General features: G+C 28.4%; 2 protein-coding genes across 2 annotated transcripts in view; both read right to left on the reverse strand.

Moving 5' to 3' along the window:
- Nucleotides 1-16,272, reverse strand: part of LOC126551575 (UPF0746 protein DDB_G0281095-like) — a 327,628-nt gene that overhangs the window by 269,001 nt on the left and 42,355 nt on the right. The window lies entirely within an intron of this gene.
- LOC126552643 (THAP domain-containing protein 2-like) lies at nucleotides 4,456-5,682 on the reverse strand. Its single transcript, XM_050207351.1, has 5 exons — nucleotides 5,530-5,682; nucleotides 5,236-5,373; nucleotides 5,005-5,079; nucleotides 4,884-4,949; nucleotides 4,456-4,635 (listed from the first exon to the last, which is right to left on the reverse strand). Exons 1-5 carry the CDS (start codon nucleotides 5,680-5,682, stop codon nucleotides 4,456-4,458), a joined length of 612 nt encoding a protein of 203 aa, XP_050063308.1.

The following is a 16,272-nucleotide window of genomic DNA, read 5'->3' on the forward strand; positions in this document are numbered from 1 at the left end:
TTCTTGTTTATATAATTTCTTCATTATTTTATAATACATAATATAACTATAAACGTCCAAGTAAATTATCGAGCGACTGCCGGAACGTATATCTATTATTATATCGTGATTCGTTCGATCGCACGGCGTACACAACACACACACAATACATACAGATCTGATATATTTTATACGAATACGGGTGACGATCGATTCGTACTGGAACGATAGTGTAATTATAAATTTATAAACCAGTCACTGTGAATATTTTAATTTTTATATAATATACTCGTAAGTACTATGTATTATACTATTATGTACGCATAGAATTAATAAGATATTATAAAAACGATATTTCGTCAACGAAAATTTATTTTCATTTTTTTTTTGTCTACTTTTTAAAAACGGGACATTTTAGCGTCCCGAAGATTCCACGTTTGACAACGGCACTGTCCCGTTCAAAACATGACGTATGGTCACCTTAAAATGAATATACCTTACCTATAATAATATTATTGTTGACCTCATGACAAAATATGTTCAATGTTGTAATCTAATATAACTACATATTATCTTCGAAACATTAAATATAAATAATTATTCTAAAATATAAATGGAATTAAACGTGATCTATAGAGCGTAAATTTGCTATGTTACCCACTTGTAAGACGGAGACAACAATAAATGGTTTTTTGTTTTAATTATGGAAAACTATAAATACTAAATAGTAAATTTTCAATATTATTTGATTGAAAGCTAAAAAAGTAAAAACCATTTTGATACCTATTTTATGGTTTTATAGAGATGGACTGTGCTGAACTATAGAAGTCTGTTGTGAACAATGTATGTAATATAAAAAAAAAGAACCTCGAAGAAACTGTTTGAGATGTTACCTAATGTTATACTTTATCGCATAAGCAGAATAACATCTACAGTAAAGCATATGTTATTTATAAAAAAGCTTAAATAAATTTAATAACTTGATCCATATTTTATTTTAAATTTAGATTATTTAATATTATAATATTTATAATAGTACGTGGTAGTAAAACATTATGCCGCGTGCCTGCGTAAACGTTGAGAATGTTGCTATAGCGTTAGCGTCAATCAATGCCTTATTGCCTTCTGCCTTCATTACTCAATCAGCTTGCGACCTAACGCACACAGACAAAAAAAAAAAAAATCTTAAATAAAGACTGTAAGTACAATACTTCTAGTATTTAATTTATTTAATGTTTTATGTTTCTTTGCACGTATGTTCAATATTAAATTAATTTAATGGTTATAATTAATTTGGTTACATCAATTATAATTTTTGAATATGATTATTTATAGTAGAAAAAATTACAATTTCACGAAAACATGTTCTAAAAATCAAAATTTAAATAATTTTTCCACCATTCTATATTTCTATAAGTTTATTTGATTGCTTCAATATTTCTCGTGGGACATGCTGTATTTTAAATCAGTGAAAAAATAGTTTCTTCAAATATTTTTTTAAATTACATTTGCGTTAGGTACTTAAAATTATTTTTATCACGTTACATTATTATTAAATTATTTTGTAGGTATAATTCATAAAAATGTTGGTATAAGTAGCTAAGAGTTGAAAATTCAATACAATATTTCCATAAGTTAAGCTTATAATAATTATAAAAGAACTTAAATTTTGATGTATTCAGGCCATTAAAACATAAACCACCTTTTTCACAACCACTGAAAATATCCTAGGCTGACAAATCATCTTCGTTCAGAATTGTTTTTCGTATACAATGATAATTATCATTGGATTCAAATTTAACCCTCCTCAAATAATATTTAATAGTGATGCACGCGGCACCTAATGTACAACGGAGCGATACCCACTTCCCCACTTTTTTAAGCTTAAAATAACTTATATTATTTATTATTATTATATATTTAACTAATTATTATATTGTATTGTAAAGTAAACACGAATTAAAATAACTAAAATTAAAAATTAATATTATAGTCTGCATATTAATTTTATAAACGTTCCGGTTCGTAAAATTTTCCATTTCAAGCACTGGGTATTGTTAACTATTATCGGAATTGAAAATAATTAATTAGTCTTTTTTTAATTTTTCTGGAATATCTTAACGGCTTGTTTTAGTAATACATTCAAATAAATAAATAATTAACATGGAAGATAACGCGATTATGTGTTACTTCGTAGAAATTACTTTTAAAAAGTAATTGCGTTACTTTAAGTAAAATGTAATGAAATTACTACTGCGTTACATACCTACTGAAAAAGTAATTAGTAATTTGCGTTACGTTACTACCTACCCATTCTGTTTAGTGCATAACTTTTAAAATCATTTTGTCACATTTATTAAATTATGAATAATGAATGAGAACGGCCATTTTCAACTGATATTTCATATGTATAATTTAAACTTTATGCTAGAATTTAACTTATGTTTAGATGTCAACGTATATTTATAATTACGGCGGTGGCCAGAAGGGCGGCAGAGGTGGCAGAGGCGGGGGCAAATGGCCCAACAACAGGATTAGTAAGTTACCAATGATTACACCTACTAATTAGTTTTAGATTCTGAATTTCTGAATGAAGTGATGAATGTATTGATTTTACAATATGTATTTTTAAATTTTTTTTTGTCCGTGTACATGATAAATAGCAAAATTTTATTTTTATTCTTTCAAAATGGTAGACACTTTGATTCCAATTTCAGTAGCTTTTTCGATAGAAAGGTGAAATTAATGTATTGGGGAGGTCAAAATTAAAATTCTCTGTAATTTTCTTAAGTGCCAAAAAAAAATTCAGGATAATCGGTAACTTTTAGCATAATTGATTTTGGATTTTGTAACCTAAATCAAATCACTGTTGATACATAACATTTTCACTGAATGTTCATATTAGCGTTTGCTACAAATCTTAAAATTTTCCAAATGTTTTAGTTACTTCAAGCTGTCAATACAATTCTATTCTTTGGGTCAAAAAGTTTGAAAATGTATTTAATACACGGTTCACTATAAATCGATATAATAGCGGTTGGAAAATATTAAAAATATATGCATGGTTTTTTTTTTAGAACTGTTTAACTTCAAATTTTGACAAAACGCACTAAATTGAAAATTTTCATATTATTTTTAGTTAAAATATCCTTCACTGACAAATCGTCTTCACTCAGAATCGTTTTTCGTAGGTATACAATTATATTATCATTGAGTTCAAATTTAATACCATCCATTAGGGTAATTCACTTATAACCTACTACACAGCTCTAATTCACTTACTCTCTTTTTATGGTTTTGATTTAGTTCTATCTTAATATATTGTATTGTAAATATAATGGTTGTATCAAGTCAATATCTGTGTCAAGTGTATCAAACCTAACTCGTGTAATAACAACAAATTAACTAAAACTCAAGTGTATACATTTTTTCTTTTATACTTCGCTATTAAAATACTCTTTAAGTACTTTATTGATTTGAACCAATAATGATAAAGCTCTTTTTTTAACTTAATATATAATTTATACCTATTAATGTGTAATCAATGTAACCAGACACAGATATTAGGGGTGTATCTATTTGTGATTGTCCATTTTTCAGTCCACCTATAGAAAAGAACTTGTTCAACATTTTCATTTGGTATATACCATTTATTGCGTTCACTTTGTATTAATTTCAATTTAAAAAACTACTGATTTTGTTTGTTTTTCATACTTATTTTAAATTAAACAGTTAGTGATATTATTTTAGGATTTAGTTACATAGCTTTAATATATTAGATATAACGTCTTGTTTTAAAATAACTTCATTGCTCAAAATCTACTGAGCAAAATTATGTCTCCCAGCAAAATATGGGCTTCCTGAAATTAGGTATTTAAATTTATCATGGATATGTTTTAATTTCAATTCTTTTGATCTTCTAGAATGCAATTTTTGCCAAAAAATCGGCCAGCAGCAGCAGCAACAACAAAACAAGATGCTGCCAATGTGGCAGCACAAAAAGCGGAGAGGGCGAAAAAGGCAGCAGAGGCAGCTTTAACCTTGTCTGAAAAGCTTCAAGCTGAGGCTGCAAAGCTTGAAGCCGAGGCTAATGCTGCCTCTGCTGTCTCTGCTGGCAGCAGCACCTCCAGCACCACCACAACAACCACATAAAACTAATAAAATTAATAAAAAAATATTTAATATAAAATATATGTTTTTATTTCCTGGTCATAAATTTAAATTTAACATTAGTGTTTGTCATGGTTAATATAATCATCAATAATTATATGATAATCAAAATAGTCATAACCAACATTCATCAATATCAAAGAGTAACTTCTTGTCAGCGTACTTTATGCAGGAAGAGGATATTTAGTTTCCCTAAGATGCTCATAACCATGGACTCCCAAGGCAAACCTCATTTTGAAGCCCATTACTATAGTGTCATTGGTCCACTTCCGAGTGGGTGTACTTAAAGCAGATATCTGATCATCATTAAGGAATTGGTTGTAACAATTCATTAGCTTTCTTAACTTTGGTCTGTAAGTGTTCAACTTCCAGCTGAACTAGCTTGTTTTCTTCTTCAACCTTTTCAAGTTCTTTAATTTCTTTTTTCATGTGGTCATTCTCATCTTTTAGGCGATTCATTTCAGCTCTAATTTTTTCAAGTTCTTCCTGCAAAGCAAAAGAAAACATTGAACAAATAGAACCATGTGTAAATATAAAAATATAATGTACAATTTAAAGTTTGTATTAATTATGTATATAAATTCATAATTTAAATTAACACTTCTTTGCCTATAACCTTCAAACTTTACATGTACCTTATTAAAATTACATAAATCAACATATATCAAATATTTAAACCGCAAAATGATAAATATTATAATTTATTAGACTTACTATTGGATCTAGTGACAAACATTCCTCTCCAGGCAGCTAACAGGTTCAGAGTGATTCTCACTGATGGTAACATTGCTTTCTATTGACTAATATATAAACAAGATTAAAATTAAAGATAAAACAATTTAAAATTTAACTTACTGTAGCCTGTGATAATCGTTTTTCAGTCGAAGATACATTTTTCTTAAGATTATCACTACTCAAATTTCCTATAGTCTGTAAAATAAGTAATAAACAACATTAAAACATTAAATACATTAAAACGATTAAAATTATTACCAATAATAGTAATACATTTTCATATATAATTTAGATAACAAAGCTACTATTCTGTACTTAAAATAATTTGTTTTAATAATGGTATACCTATACCTTATACAAGGATTTTATTTTGGTCTCCAACATGCGAGAGGGATTGGGCACATCAATGAGTGTTGGAATTGCATTTGATTTTAGTTTCTTTAAACCATCCAGACGATGCTGTTCGAATTGGTTTTCCTCAAAATGAATCTATTGAAATAAGCATAAGATATGAAATTATTTTCTGATCTTATTATAGGTAGGTACTTCTTATAAGTATAATATAATATATTAATGTATGGAGTAAATTATAGAAGATATATTATAACATAAATTATTATACCTACCTTAAACTAAAAAACTTACTTCACACAACTCCGACGACTCTGTAGGTACCCATTTATCTCGGAGACAATTTTGAAGCCAAATTTTTCGTCTTGAAATATCTTTGGGAAATCGAAATAAACGAATACCTTTTCTTCGGGAATTCGAACAGTTTACAGCGGTACATCCGCCCATCTTATTTAGTTTCTTTTATTAACTTGAATCCACTCATAAAAATTAATTTCACTAGACTTAAGCAGTCAAGACTAACAAAAAGTCAAAAAATATTCTGATTTAAAAGCATTGACATTACATTTTTCATTATTTTTCCTATATTGATAAGTGATAACTGGTGAGTTGTGTCGCAAAATGGCGGGTGATTATACCTACTTCTATAGTGCCCTAACCAAGGTTTATAGATTATAGTATAATCTATAAACCTTACGATAGTGTGATAACAGTATTTAAAAAACCAGACAGTAAAAAAAAACGGTTTATATCAGTAAAAACGAAAACGGTTTATATCACTATCATGGATGAAAAATGTCATATCCACTTGGCTTGGAAATAAACAACAAATTACACTATCACTTGCCGCTAAATTAAATAATATTTAAATTTTTATTTTGTTTAATATTTATTACTCTTGCATTAGTTGATTAATTGATTAATTACAAATGGACAATTTTTAATTAAGCAAAATTTATGTGTACATACATAGTAGTGTTATAAGAGTATAACATAATGACATCAAACATCAAATTTTAATCATGTTGGGTACATAGTTTTTAACAGAAATTATAGTAGTTTGAACTTAATAGATTACTATAATACCTAATTTATTATATATCTAATAGATGCATATTTTAGTATAATAGTATAATAACAGTTAATTTATTAGATATTTTAAGACTATTCAAGTCATACATTATACTTAATAATTAGGTACATTAATGGAGATAAATAAATAAAAACAGTAACAGAAAATATTATAATTGAAATTAAAATATATTTGGTATAAAAATGATATAAAATATTACTGTTATTATATTACAATATATTAGTAATTTTAAAGATAAGTTATTAGGGAAAAAATAGTAGTACGTGGTAGTAAGGTTTTAGTTAAGTACTTTAATTTAAAAAACATTTTTGTCAGTTATAGCTAGAGACTGGATTTATGTGTTCAAAAAACCTAGGAAGTATGCATTATGTTCTTATTCTGTAGAATATACCCTATAAAATAATAAATATGTAAAAAAAAATGTATTTTATTTTCATTATTTTTAACATAATTTATAAAGTATACAAGATTGATGTTCAACCATAGTTTTTAATCTTAAAATCAATACACAGCAATTTTAAGCGATTAATACTATAACAGGTTCACAACTATAAATACTATTTTACTATAAAATTTAACATAACAATATTGCATAGTATGCATTTAAAAACCATTTATATGCAATGAAAAATCAAAATACAAAATTAATACTTATGGTATTCAAAATTAATGTTATAAAATAGTATCTATCACATTTATATTAGTATAAAATATAAATATCTAATTGATATTTTGTCTTTTTACTTTAATTTAGGTAAATAATAGCTAATAATATATAATTATGTTTTTGTTTTGTGATATTTTTGCCCTATTTTACTTAATCTTTATTGGCGCTAACCTCAAACAATTTTTTTTTTTTTCTTACTACTTTTTGTTCTGTATCTTCTAGATGCTTAAACAAGGCTGTATCTATAAAATATAAAACATTATTACACAACAAATTATGTCAATAAACACAGATGGTAGAACATGCAAATAACTTTTAAACTGTTACTTACACGCACTACAAATTTTTCAACAACCTTTCACATGTACTAATAAAGAATTTACTTCATCAGACAGAGGGTGAGAAGAAGAAGCTCTACTTCTATAACGAATTGAAACAGTATCTTAATTATATGCTTTATTAATATTAAGTGAGGGAATTGAAATTAAGAAGGCGGATGTTTGAAAAACAAATGTGTCATCTATTTACCATAAAATGAGTTTTAAGACTTGTGTACAAACCGACCTCTATGCAAAATTATATGCAAAAACGGTTTACCGTGAAAACTGACAATTACGCAATTTGGGAAATCACGTTTAGGTACCAGCTGTTTCCCGGGAAAACCGCGAGAGATAGGACGAAAATCATAAGAGATTAAATTGATCCCTATAGGGTACTTCGTAAGTTCTATAATTTAGATTTTTCGAAAACGAGTTATTTAGGTTTTTTGAAAACATCGTACACGGCAAATGGCTTTTAAAAAATAAAAGTTTTAAATAATGACTTTTTGGAAAAATGAAAAACTGATCCTAGTGTAGAATCCCTCGGAGAACAAATCGACCTCTATGCAAAATGTTCGTTCGGCCATCGGTTAAAATTGACAATTTCGTAATTCGGAAAATCGCGTTTTCCAGCTGTTTCCCGGGAAAACCGTCATAGATAGGACAAAAATCATAAGAGGTAAAATTGATCACCGTAGGGTACTTTGTAAGTTTTAAATTTAGATTTTACGAAAACGTGTTGTTGTGGCATATAAACAAAAAGTTCAAAATAATTATTACTTAAAACATTAAACAGACGTATACCATAAGGAAACGTATGGTTATACGAAAAATAACTTTATGTGTTATTCAACTTTTTGCTTCTCAGATTACGGGTGAAATAATGGTCGTAGGTACTTCGACCATAGATCCTTTTTGAATTTTCCTACGCTAAAATACCAGAATCTCGAGTTTCATAGTGATTGATCGAAAATTCAAAATCCAAAAATCACGTTACTACGTAATTTTCAAAGTACAAAAAACATACGAAAAATCATAACTCCCGAACCACAAGTCGCATAACGTCGATCTCGGAACCCATCGATTCGGCGCAAAGTCCTTTATAATATTCAATTACAAAAACGGTTTGTTGCGCCCAAATCTTAGTGCCCATTATAAAAAAACCGAAAAAAATGTAAATTTTGAACTTTTGAAGCCCCAAATTATAGGGAAAAACGGCTTCTACGGTCTCGACACAAGACGCCACATTTGATCACCGACCTTCAAACTACCCAGTTCACGAGTTTCAGAAACATTGTACTAAAATTAAACATTTTCAAAAATACACCTAGGGGGGGGGGGGGGTGTTCAAAGACCCTCGACTTCGGGAATGCGTCTTAGAAGAGCCTAAACCAAAACGTTTGGTGAAGCAATGGTCCTCCTAAGTTGAAACCTGTCCGAAAAATACTAGATTGTCTAGATTAGGTACCTACCTATTTGTGTATTTATATTATATTAAAATACAGTATTTGTAATTAAGGTGATTTGTTTTGAATGAAGGAAGGAAAACGATTTTTGTTATCCGACAACTTAGATTTACTTTTAAACTTTCAAACGATAAGTAAATAAGAATGTTCGCTGTGGATGAAGGACTTAGTATTTTAACAGAAGCAAGCTGCAAATGGTATTGTGACTAAAATTTGAACCTCTGTACTTGACTATTTTATAGTTTTATGCAGTTATATGTTTATTTTTTTATGCATACATAATAACTTAATTTATGACAAGTCTCAAAACCTTTAAGCTGAACAATAGGTATAGTAATTACAAAATAACAAGGGTAAATATTATGTTTTCTATTCAGAATTATTGTGGTCGTCCATTTGCGGACAATATTAATCACACATAAGAGAACGAGAAATTGTGAACCCAAAACTTTATCGGTAGAGAAATTTATGAGGATTCCATTTAAGTGGTCAGTGTAACAAATCTTCCAGTAGTTAAATATATGGCTTTCAAAAAGCATAAAAAAACCAAAAAACAATACAAAATTTGCTTTATCAATTATTATAGATTATAGATTAGTATAACCAAAGTTGTATATAGTTTTAGAAGGTTACCATTTCAAATCTTAACCAATATTTGAGGTTATTAATTTATTTTTTATTGTTTTTAACTTCATGATAAAGAAAAAATGATTATTATCAATTTTGATATTTTTGATTTAATATTTAAATTTTAAGTATTTAAAGTATTTTACATTTTTTGTTTTGTTTAATTGAATAATAATTTCACTACAGTGTACAGTATACAAATTTCAAATCTAAACAGTTCTCCTTAGATGTGGTTTTTGTAAGTCGTTCATAGTTATTGGCTATTGGTTATCATTTGTGTATTCTGTAGATTTTATATACTATTGAAGTATACCTACTCTATAAGCACACCACTATAACACAAGGATTTTTGCTATATTATATTGGAACAAAACTTTGTGTGGAGAATATGAATAATATTGATTATAGTATAGTAAATACAAATAATTATATATTACATACGTTATTATATCATATCAATTTTATATTATTTATCCATTATTAATAATGAATAAAAAAATGTAATATATTTATTATAAATATAAACATTTTTATTATTGTATATTATTATATAATTTAAATATAAATATATATTATTTAATAATATATAAATAATATAAAATTGATATGATATACTATAAAACTACAGCAATAAAGACAATTTATTTTACATCATGCTAATATTAAATTAACTAAATGTTGAACCCAAGGCAAAACAATCAAACATAATTAATAGACTAGAGTGATATGTCACAGATTTGCCAGGACACAACTGATTTTCAACCCATTGTCTTGAGGAAGTGTCTTAATGAAATGTCCCGGATAACAAATTTTGGTTGTTGGTATATGGTTAAAAATTATTGTCTATTTTATAAAAATATCAATTCATAATTATATAAAAATATTTTTTAAATTATTATTAATATTATTATTATTTCATGTATAAATGATCATTCATTTATAACAAAAATCTAGTTTTAAAATAATTGTGGTGTAATTAAAAAATATATTATTAATTATTTTGTTAAGATAAGACACAAGCAAAAAACAAGACAATAAGAAATCAGTAACCATAGCACAAGCATTACACATAAAATCAAGAAGTAACTAATAATTAATACTAAATAATTATATTTGTATTTCAAGGCGGTTTATTTATGAATACTATATTTTATGAATTACTAATCCTCAATCTGTCATGTAGACTCTCTGAGTTTAAAAACGCTGTGGGAGAACCTAAGAGGAAGGATGAGGTGGCAATTGCTGCGCAAACGGATAACCTATATGACACAGGTATGAACATATCGACAGGGCCGTAGCAAGGGTGAGGCGACTGAGGCATTTGCCTCGGGCGCCAATGAAATGGGGGCGCTAAATTTTGATAAAATTTTTAAATTAAAGTATTATTTCTAAATATAGTACATAGGGAGAATTCAAAAATGTCTTACAGTCTTACCTAAAAAATATTTTTACTATTCAATTACCTAACTTTATTATAAGTTTAATGTATGAATTATGTTCAGTGTCTTTGCATTTGAAAATTATGTTGCTACTGTTATTATTGTGATTCCATACTAAATAGTAAATATTGTACGAAAACATTGGAAGTTGTAACCGAATTGAATTATCGTTATGTAATCAGTGGTGTACGTGTACTGGTGTCTATTGTCTATTAGTATCTATGGCATATGCGAGCGATAAACATTTATTTTGGTAAATCCCAGCCGAAGTCAACAACTGCGGCTAATTTATTATATTTTACTGTCCATCAGTCTGCATTTCTGCAATTATCACTATCACTCTGCACTTATTCAAATATCGTATACAGTTTGACTGCGTGTCTCAATTATTCAGTACACGATACAATCGGACAACTGACTACCTAACTGAACATCCATTTTGTAAATTGGTAAGGTAAGTAGTTGTTTATTTTAAACTTAAAAATTTAATGAACTATTGTAATAATCAAGGCTAGGAATTGTATGCAACAGCATGTTTTTTTTTTTTTGCTAATGTCCACGATTTATATTATTGTGATGAAAATGGTACTATTTTTATTTTGCATGTTTTTACATATTATATTGAGCTTAATGCATATGTAGTATGATTGTATTTACCTATTGTATTTAAGCCGATAATAATTAAACTGATCAAAGTCTATAACTTGGTTTTTTGATCCAATATAAATTTTATTTTTATACAATCCTATGGTACAATATACTATTACCTATTGTATCTATACGTTCGCCGATCATTTATATTCGAAAATTTAAAAAAATATGTGGTCGTAGCATAGAATACACATATCTACTATTGAATAAGAATTATAAATTTTATTGCCAAGATAATAATTAATGCACGCGAAAATTAGATAAATAATTTAATTTTTAATCTTAATTATACGTATTATAACACATCAGCTAATCACTGATGTATTTCAATAAATAAATATATTTTTTTGTAACTTTATTTTTGTGTATATATTTAAAAATTAAAATTCATATTTTTGCATATTTGGTAATTAAAATGCATATTTTACAATTTTTATTGCATACAAATCCTAGCCCTTGTAATAATAATAGATACTTCATACAAATAATAATAGGTACCTATCGCCGTATCGGTAATCGCCACGTACCACTCTGCCACCACCAACCTGCTTACACACTCACACATGTACAACACATTATTCGTTATTTATATTGTTTTATTTTTTTTTTATTATAATTATAGCATGTAGCATATGTCATCTGTGTGTGTGATATAATATTATGTAGATTATGTACCATGTAAGATGTACGTTATATTCATTGGGCGTGATCGCCGTTTTTAGTATAAATTTATTGTCGTTACCTCGTTGGCGTAATTCGTGATGGTGGACGGTGAGTAGAAGTGAGACGCAAACGCGAAGTATTTTGGTGATCAGGCATCACGGCCCTATTATTTACAAAATAGTCGTAGGGACCTGTAATTTTTACAACTTACGTATTTTGATCATGATTTAGGAATCAAGTAATTAGGTCCGAAACGTTTAAGAGAAAGAATAGTGGAGCTCAAAATCGCAAGAATAAAAAAAAAATTAAATTGAAAACGAGAAGTTGGCAAATACTTTTGAAAGGTGGGTTTCAACATCTACAACGGTGTCTCCTTGTTCATCATTAACAAATCTGATGTTTCTGTGAAAATCCATAATGATCTTAACAATGCACCAACAATTAACGAGTCTCCCGGCATTCCTTTTAAAAAAAATAACAACTTAAATAATCCAGAACCGTTGAATGATACGACCATGAAAATAGATACTAAACCAGATGAATTGAAATTAACTACGATATCTGATAAAGATAAATCAAATATCACAAAGTCATCGAACAATACGATGGAGATATCGGGTATAACGCCAATTTTAGAAATTTCTGATAGGAACGAAAGTGTTGCATTAAGTCATTCGAAGATAATTTCTGTTACTCAACAACACAGTATCGATTACAAAAACCCTCCATCATGGGTACATATGACAGATGGCTTGAGAATAACTTTGGTCTTGCATGGCCCGGATCAGGGTAAAAATATCGATTTTAGAAGTATTCAAACAAAAAGATGGACGTCGATTTCTTCCTCATTGGTTCAAGAAACAGTTACCCAACAGTGAAACCATAGACCGTAATTGGTTAATTTACTCAAGAATAAAAATGCTTTGTTCTGTTTTCCTTGTTGCCTGTTTGAATATCGACAAAGTCAGATACCTTTGATTGCTAATCGTCAGGAAGGTTTTCTGACTGGAAAATATAAATAGAATTGAAGATCACGAGACTTCACCAGATCATCGAAAATATTTTGTTCAATGGAAAACTTAGAATCTAGATTGAAAAACTCACAAAGTATTGATAAATCATTGAAAAACGCAATTTTCTTAGAAAAAGAGCGGTGGCGTCACATCCTTCGGGCAATTTTAAATGCGATTATATTTTGTGCTAAAAACAATTTAGCATTACGAGGCTCAACGTCAGAAATTGGAGTACAAGGAAGTGGCGTATTTTTGGATATCGTTGAATTACTGAGTAAGTACGACAAAACATTAGATGAGCTTATTTCAAATCATACAAAAAGGTCAGTTAACTATCTATCACCAACAATTCAAAATGAATTTGTGAATTTATTAGGAAAGAAAGTTCGTAATGAAATTTTATCAAGGATTCGGAAATCTAAATACTATAGTCTCCTGTTTGATTGCACTCCTGATGTCTCTCATAATGAACAAATGTCGGAAATTATTCGATATGTCTATATAGCTAATGGAAAAGTAAAGATAGAAGAAAGTTTTATTGACTTCATATAACTGAAGAAAAGACTGGCGAAGGATTGGCATCTGACATAATGAAGACAGATAACTACAAGATGATCAACTCGATATTCAAGATGCAAGAGGACAAGGCTACGATAATGGTGCCAATATGGCGGGAAACTATCGTGGAGTCCAAGCACGAATTCAAGAAAAAATAATCTTGCTCTTTATATACCATGTGCAAGCCACTGTTTGAATTTGGCAGGAGTACATTCTGCTTCAATCAATCAGAAATGAAACATTTTTTTTGAAACCGTAGAAAGCATTTTTAAATTTTTTTCTCGCTCTACAAGTCGTTGGACTACTTTGATGGAAACATTAAAAGTTTCATTAAAAGGACACTCGGACACAAGATGGTCTTCAAAATCCAATGCCATAAAACCATTGAATACTCAAATTAAAGAAGTTTATGGAGTACTTCAAAATATGATAGCCAATTCTATAAATGCAGACACTACTTCCTCTGCTCTAAGTCTACTCAAAAACATTAATTCAACATTTCTTTTCTACCTTGATGTTTGGAATCAAATATTAAGTCAAGTTGATCGTGCTACTAAAGCTTTACAAATGAAAACTTTGACTTTGGATAAAGCTGCAAGTCTGATTCAGGCATTAAAAAATTCTCTGCAGGAATTTCGTGATACAGAATACGAAGAAAATTTTACTCGCACTTCTACATTAGTTACTACTTTGGAAATAACAAACACATCCATGAGATAAAAAAAAAGAAAAGATTGGAATTGTACGAAGGACAAGACGATGGAATATATATTTCGGAAATTCAACAACTTCGCATCAATATGAACACATGCAGTTGATGTTTTCATAAATCAACTCAATTGGAGATATAGAAAGTTAATGGAAGTTTCTGATGATTTCGGATTTTTGTCTGGTGAATCATTGTACAACATGAGTACTATAGAATTAAAAAAAGCCGCAATGGATTTAGCAATGAAATACGAAAAAGACATCAATGGTGCAGAATTATTGATGAGATTTCCGATTTTCAGCACGTAGTGAAGTCAATTATTCCTGACTATATTAAATCTGCAACTGTTATTGAATTACTTCAGCTGATTCAAGACTACAATTTAAAAGAATCTTATCCAAACATAGAAATAGTATTTAGAATTTTTGACGATGCCTGTAACTGCAGCAACATGTGAACGTAGCTTTAGCAAACTCAAACTCATAAAAAATTTTTTGAGATCAACTATGGGCCAGGAAAGACTTTCGAATTTATCTATTTTGTCAATAGAAAATGAAGTGACTAGAGAAATTAATTTCGAAGATGTCATCGATGAATTTGCGGCAATCAAATCAAGAAAAGTCAATTATGAGATTTATTTTTTGTATGACAATAAAAATGAATTTTAAAATAAATACTTGTTGCTTGCTCTTTTAATAAACAAATACATATAATAGTTGAACATTTTAAAAAATTATGATTTTTTTTTTGACAGAAGGGGGGCGTATATACTCAAACTTGCCTCAGGCGTCAAATGAGCTTGTTACGGCTCTGCATATCGATGTAAACAAATGTGTCGTTTTTACAGGAGGAGGTAAACCAAAACAATTATAGCTGATCCTATAGTCAAAACAGTTGTGCTAAATCGACCATATGTTGAACCATTCTGTAACATGTGTGATGACAACGCAAATTCTAATTCTAAATCAAATAATCATAGGCAAGTTAATTTACTTATGAATACTATTATTATTTTAATAGCAGTTACAATGTTTATTAATATTTATATGTTAAACCTAACTGATGACTTCTAAAATAAATAAGCTAAAAATTGCTTGGGCCTGAACAACATAGAGAATCAAGTTTGTAGTCTAGTACTTGGTCTTAGTTATTCTCCATAGGTTATCTTTTTCATATGAACATATAGGTATTTTGTTCTTTTTTAATAACTAATTCTTCTTACATATTAATAAATTATAAATTAAATAATTAAAACACTAAATGCCGTCCCACTTTAAAATATCAGACTGCGGACTGTCAGTTATGCATAAACAAATTAAATGCATGACTGGTGTGGTTACAAATTGTGTTTTAAAGCTATATCTGTTGACTGTGATCAAAAGACATACAAATTACTGTTTAGGTTTGACTCACCTTATATTAAAAGTACCTGAAATAAAATTAGTTTGATATCTAGTTTAAGAAACTTTTGGTGCTAATTTCGTCAAATGATTAGTTTTTTTTCCACATTAAATCTTAGAACCAATTTAAAATGTTGTAATAACAAATTGAGTTTTTGACAAAACCATGTTTTTTTTTTCTTAACGCGTATAATATTACTTATTACGCTATCTGTTATAGCCTTTTCTAGTGCAGTCAAATCTCGATAACTGAATACTGAAATTTTTGTTTACCTTTTGAAGTCTATATAATATTATTTATATTATATTCTGTGTATAATAATTGTGTCGTATAATACTCAAAAAATACATTTTTATTTCCTTTGAGATTCGAGTGATTAAGACAATACTGTACCAGAAATTTTTCATTATCATTATTTATCTTATTATGA

The sequence above is a fragment of the Aphis gossypii genome, chromosome X, assembly GCF_020184175.1.
Source record: "Aphis gossypii isolate Hap1 chromosome X, ASM2018417v2, whole genome shotgun sequence".
Lineage (NCBI taxonomy): Eukaryota > Metazoa > Arthropoda > Insecta > Hemiptera > Aphididae > Aphis > Aphis gossypii.

Coding starts and splice junctions, on each gene's coding strand:
- LOC126552643 (XM_050207351.1), bottom strand. CDS start 5,682: ATGGGCGGATGTACCGCTGTAAACTGTTCGAATTCCCGAAGAAAAGGT. Junction 5,374..5,529: donor AGTCGTCGGAGTTGTGTGAA/GTAAGTTTTTTA, acceptor TTATTTCAATAG/ATTCATTTTGAGGAAAACCA. Junction 5,080..5,235: donor AAATAAAATCCTTGTATAAG/GTATAGGTATAC, acceptor CTTATTTTACAG/ACTATAGGAAATTTGAGTAG.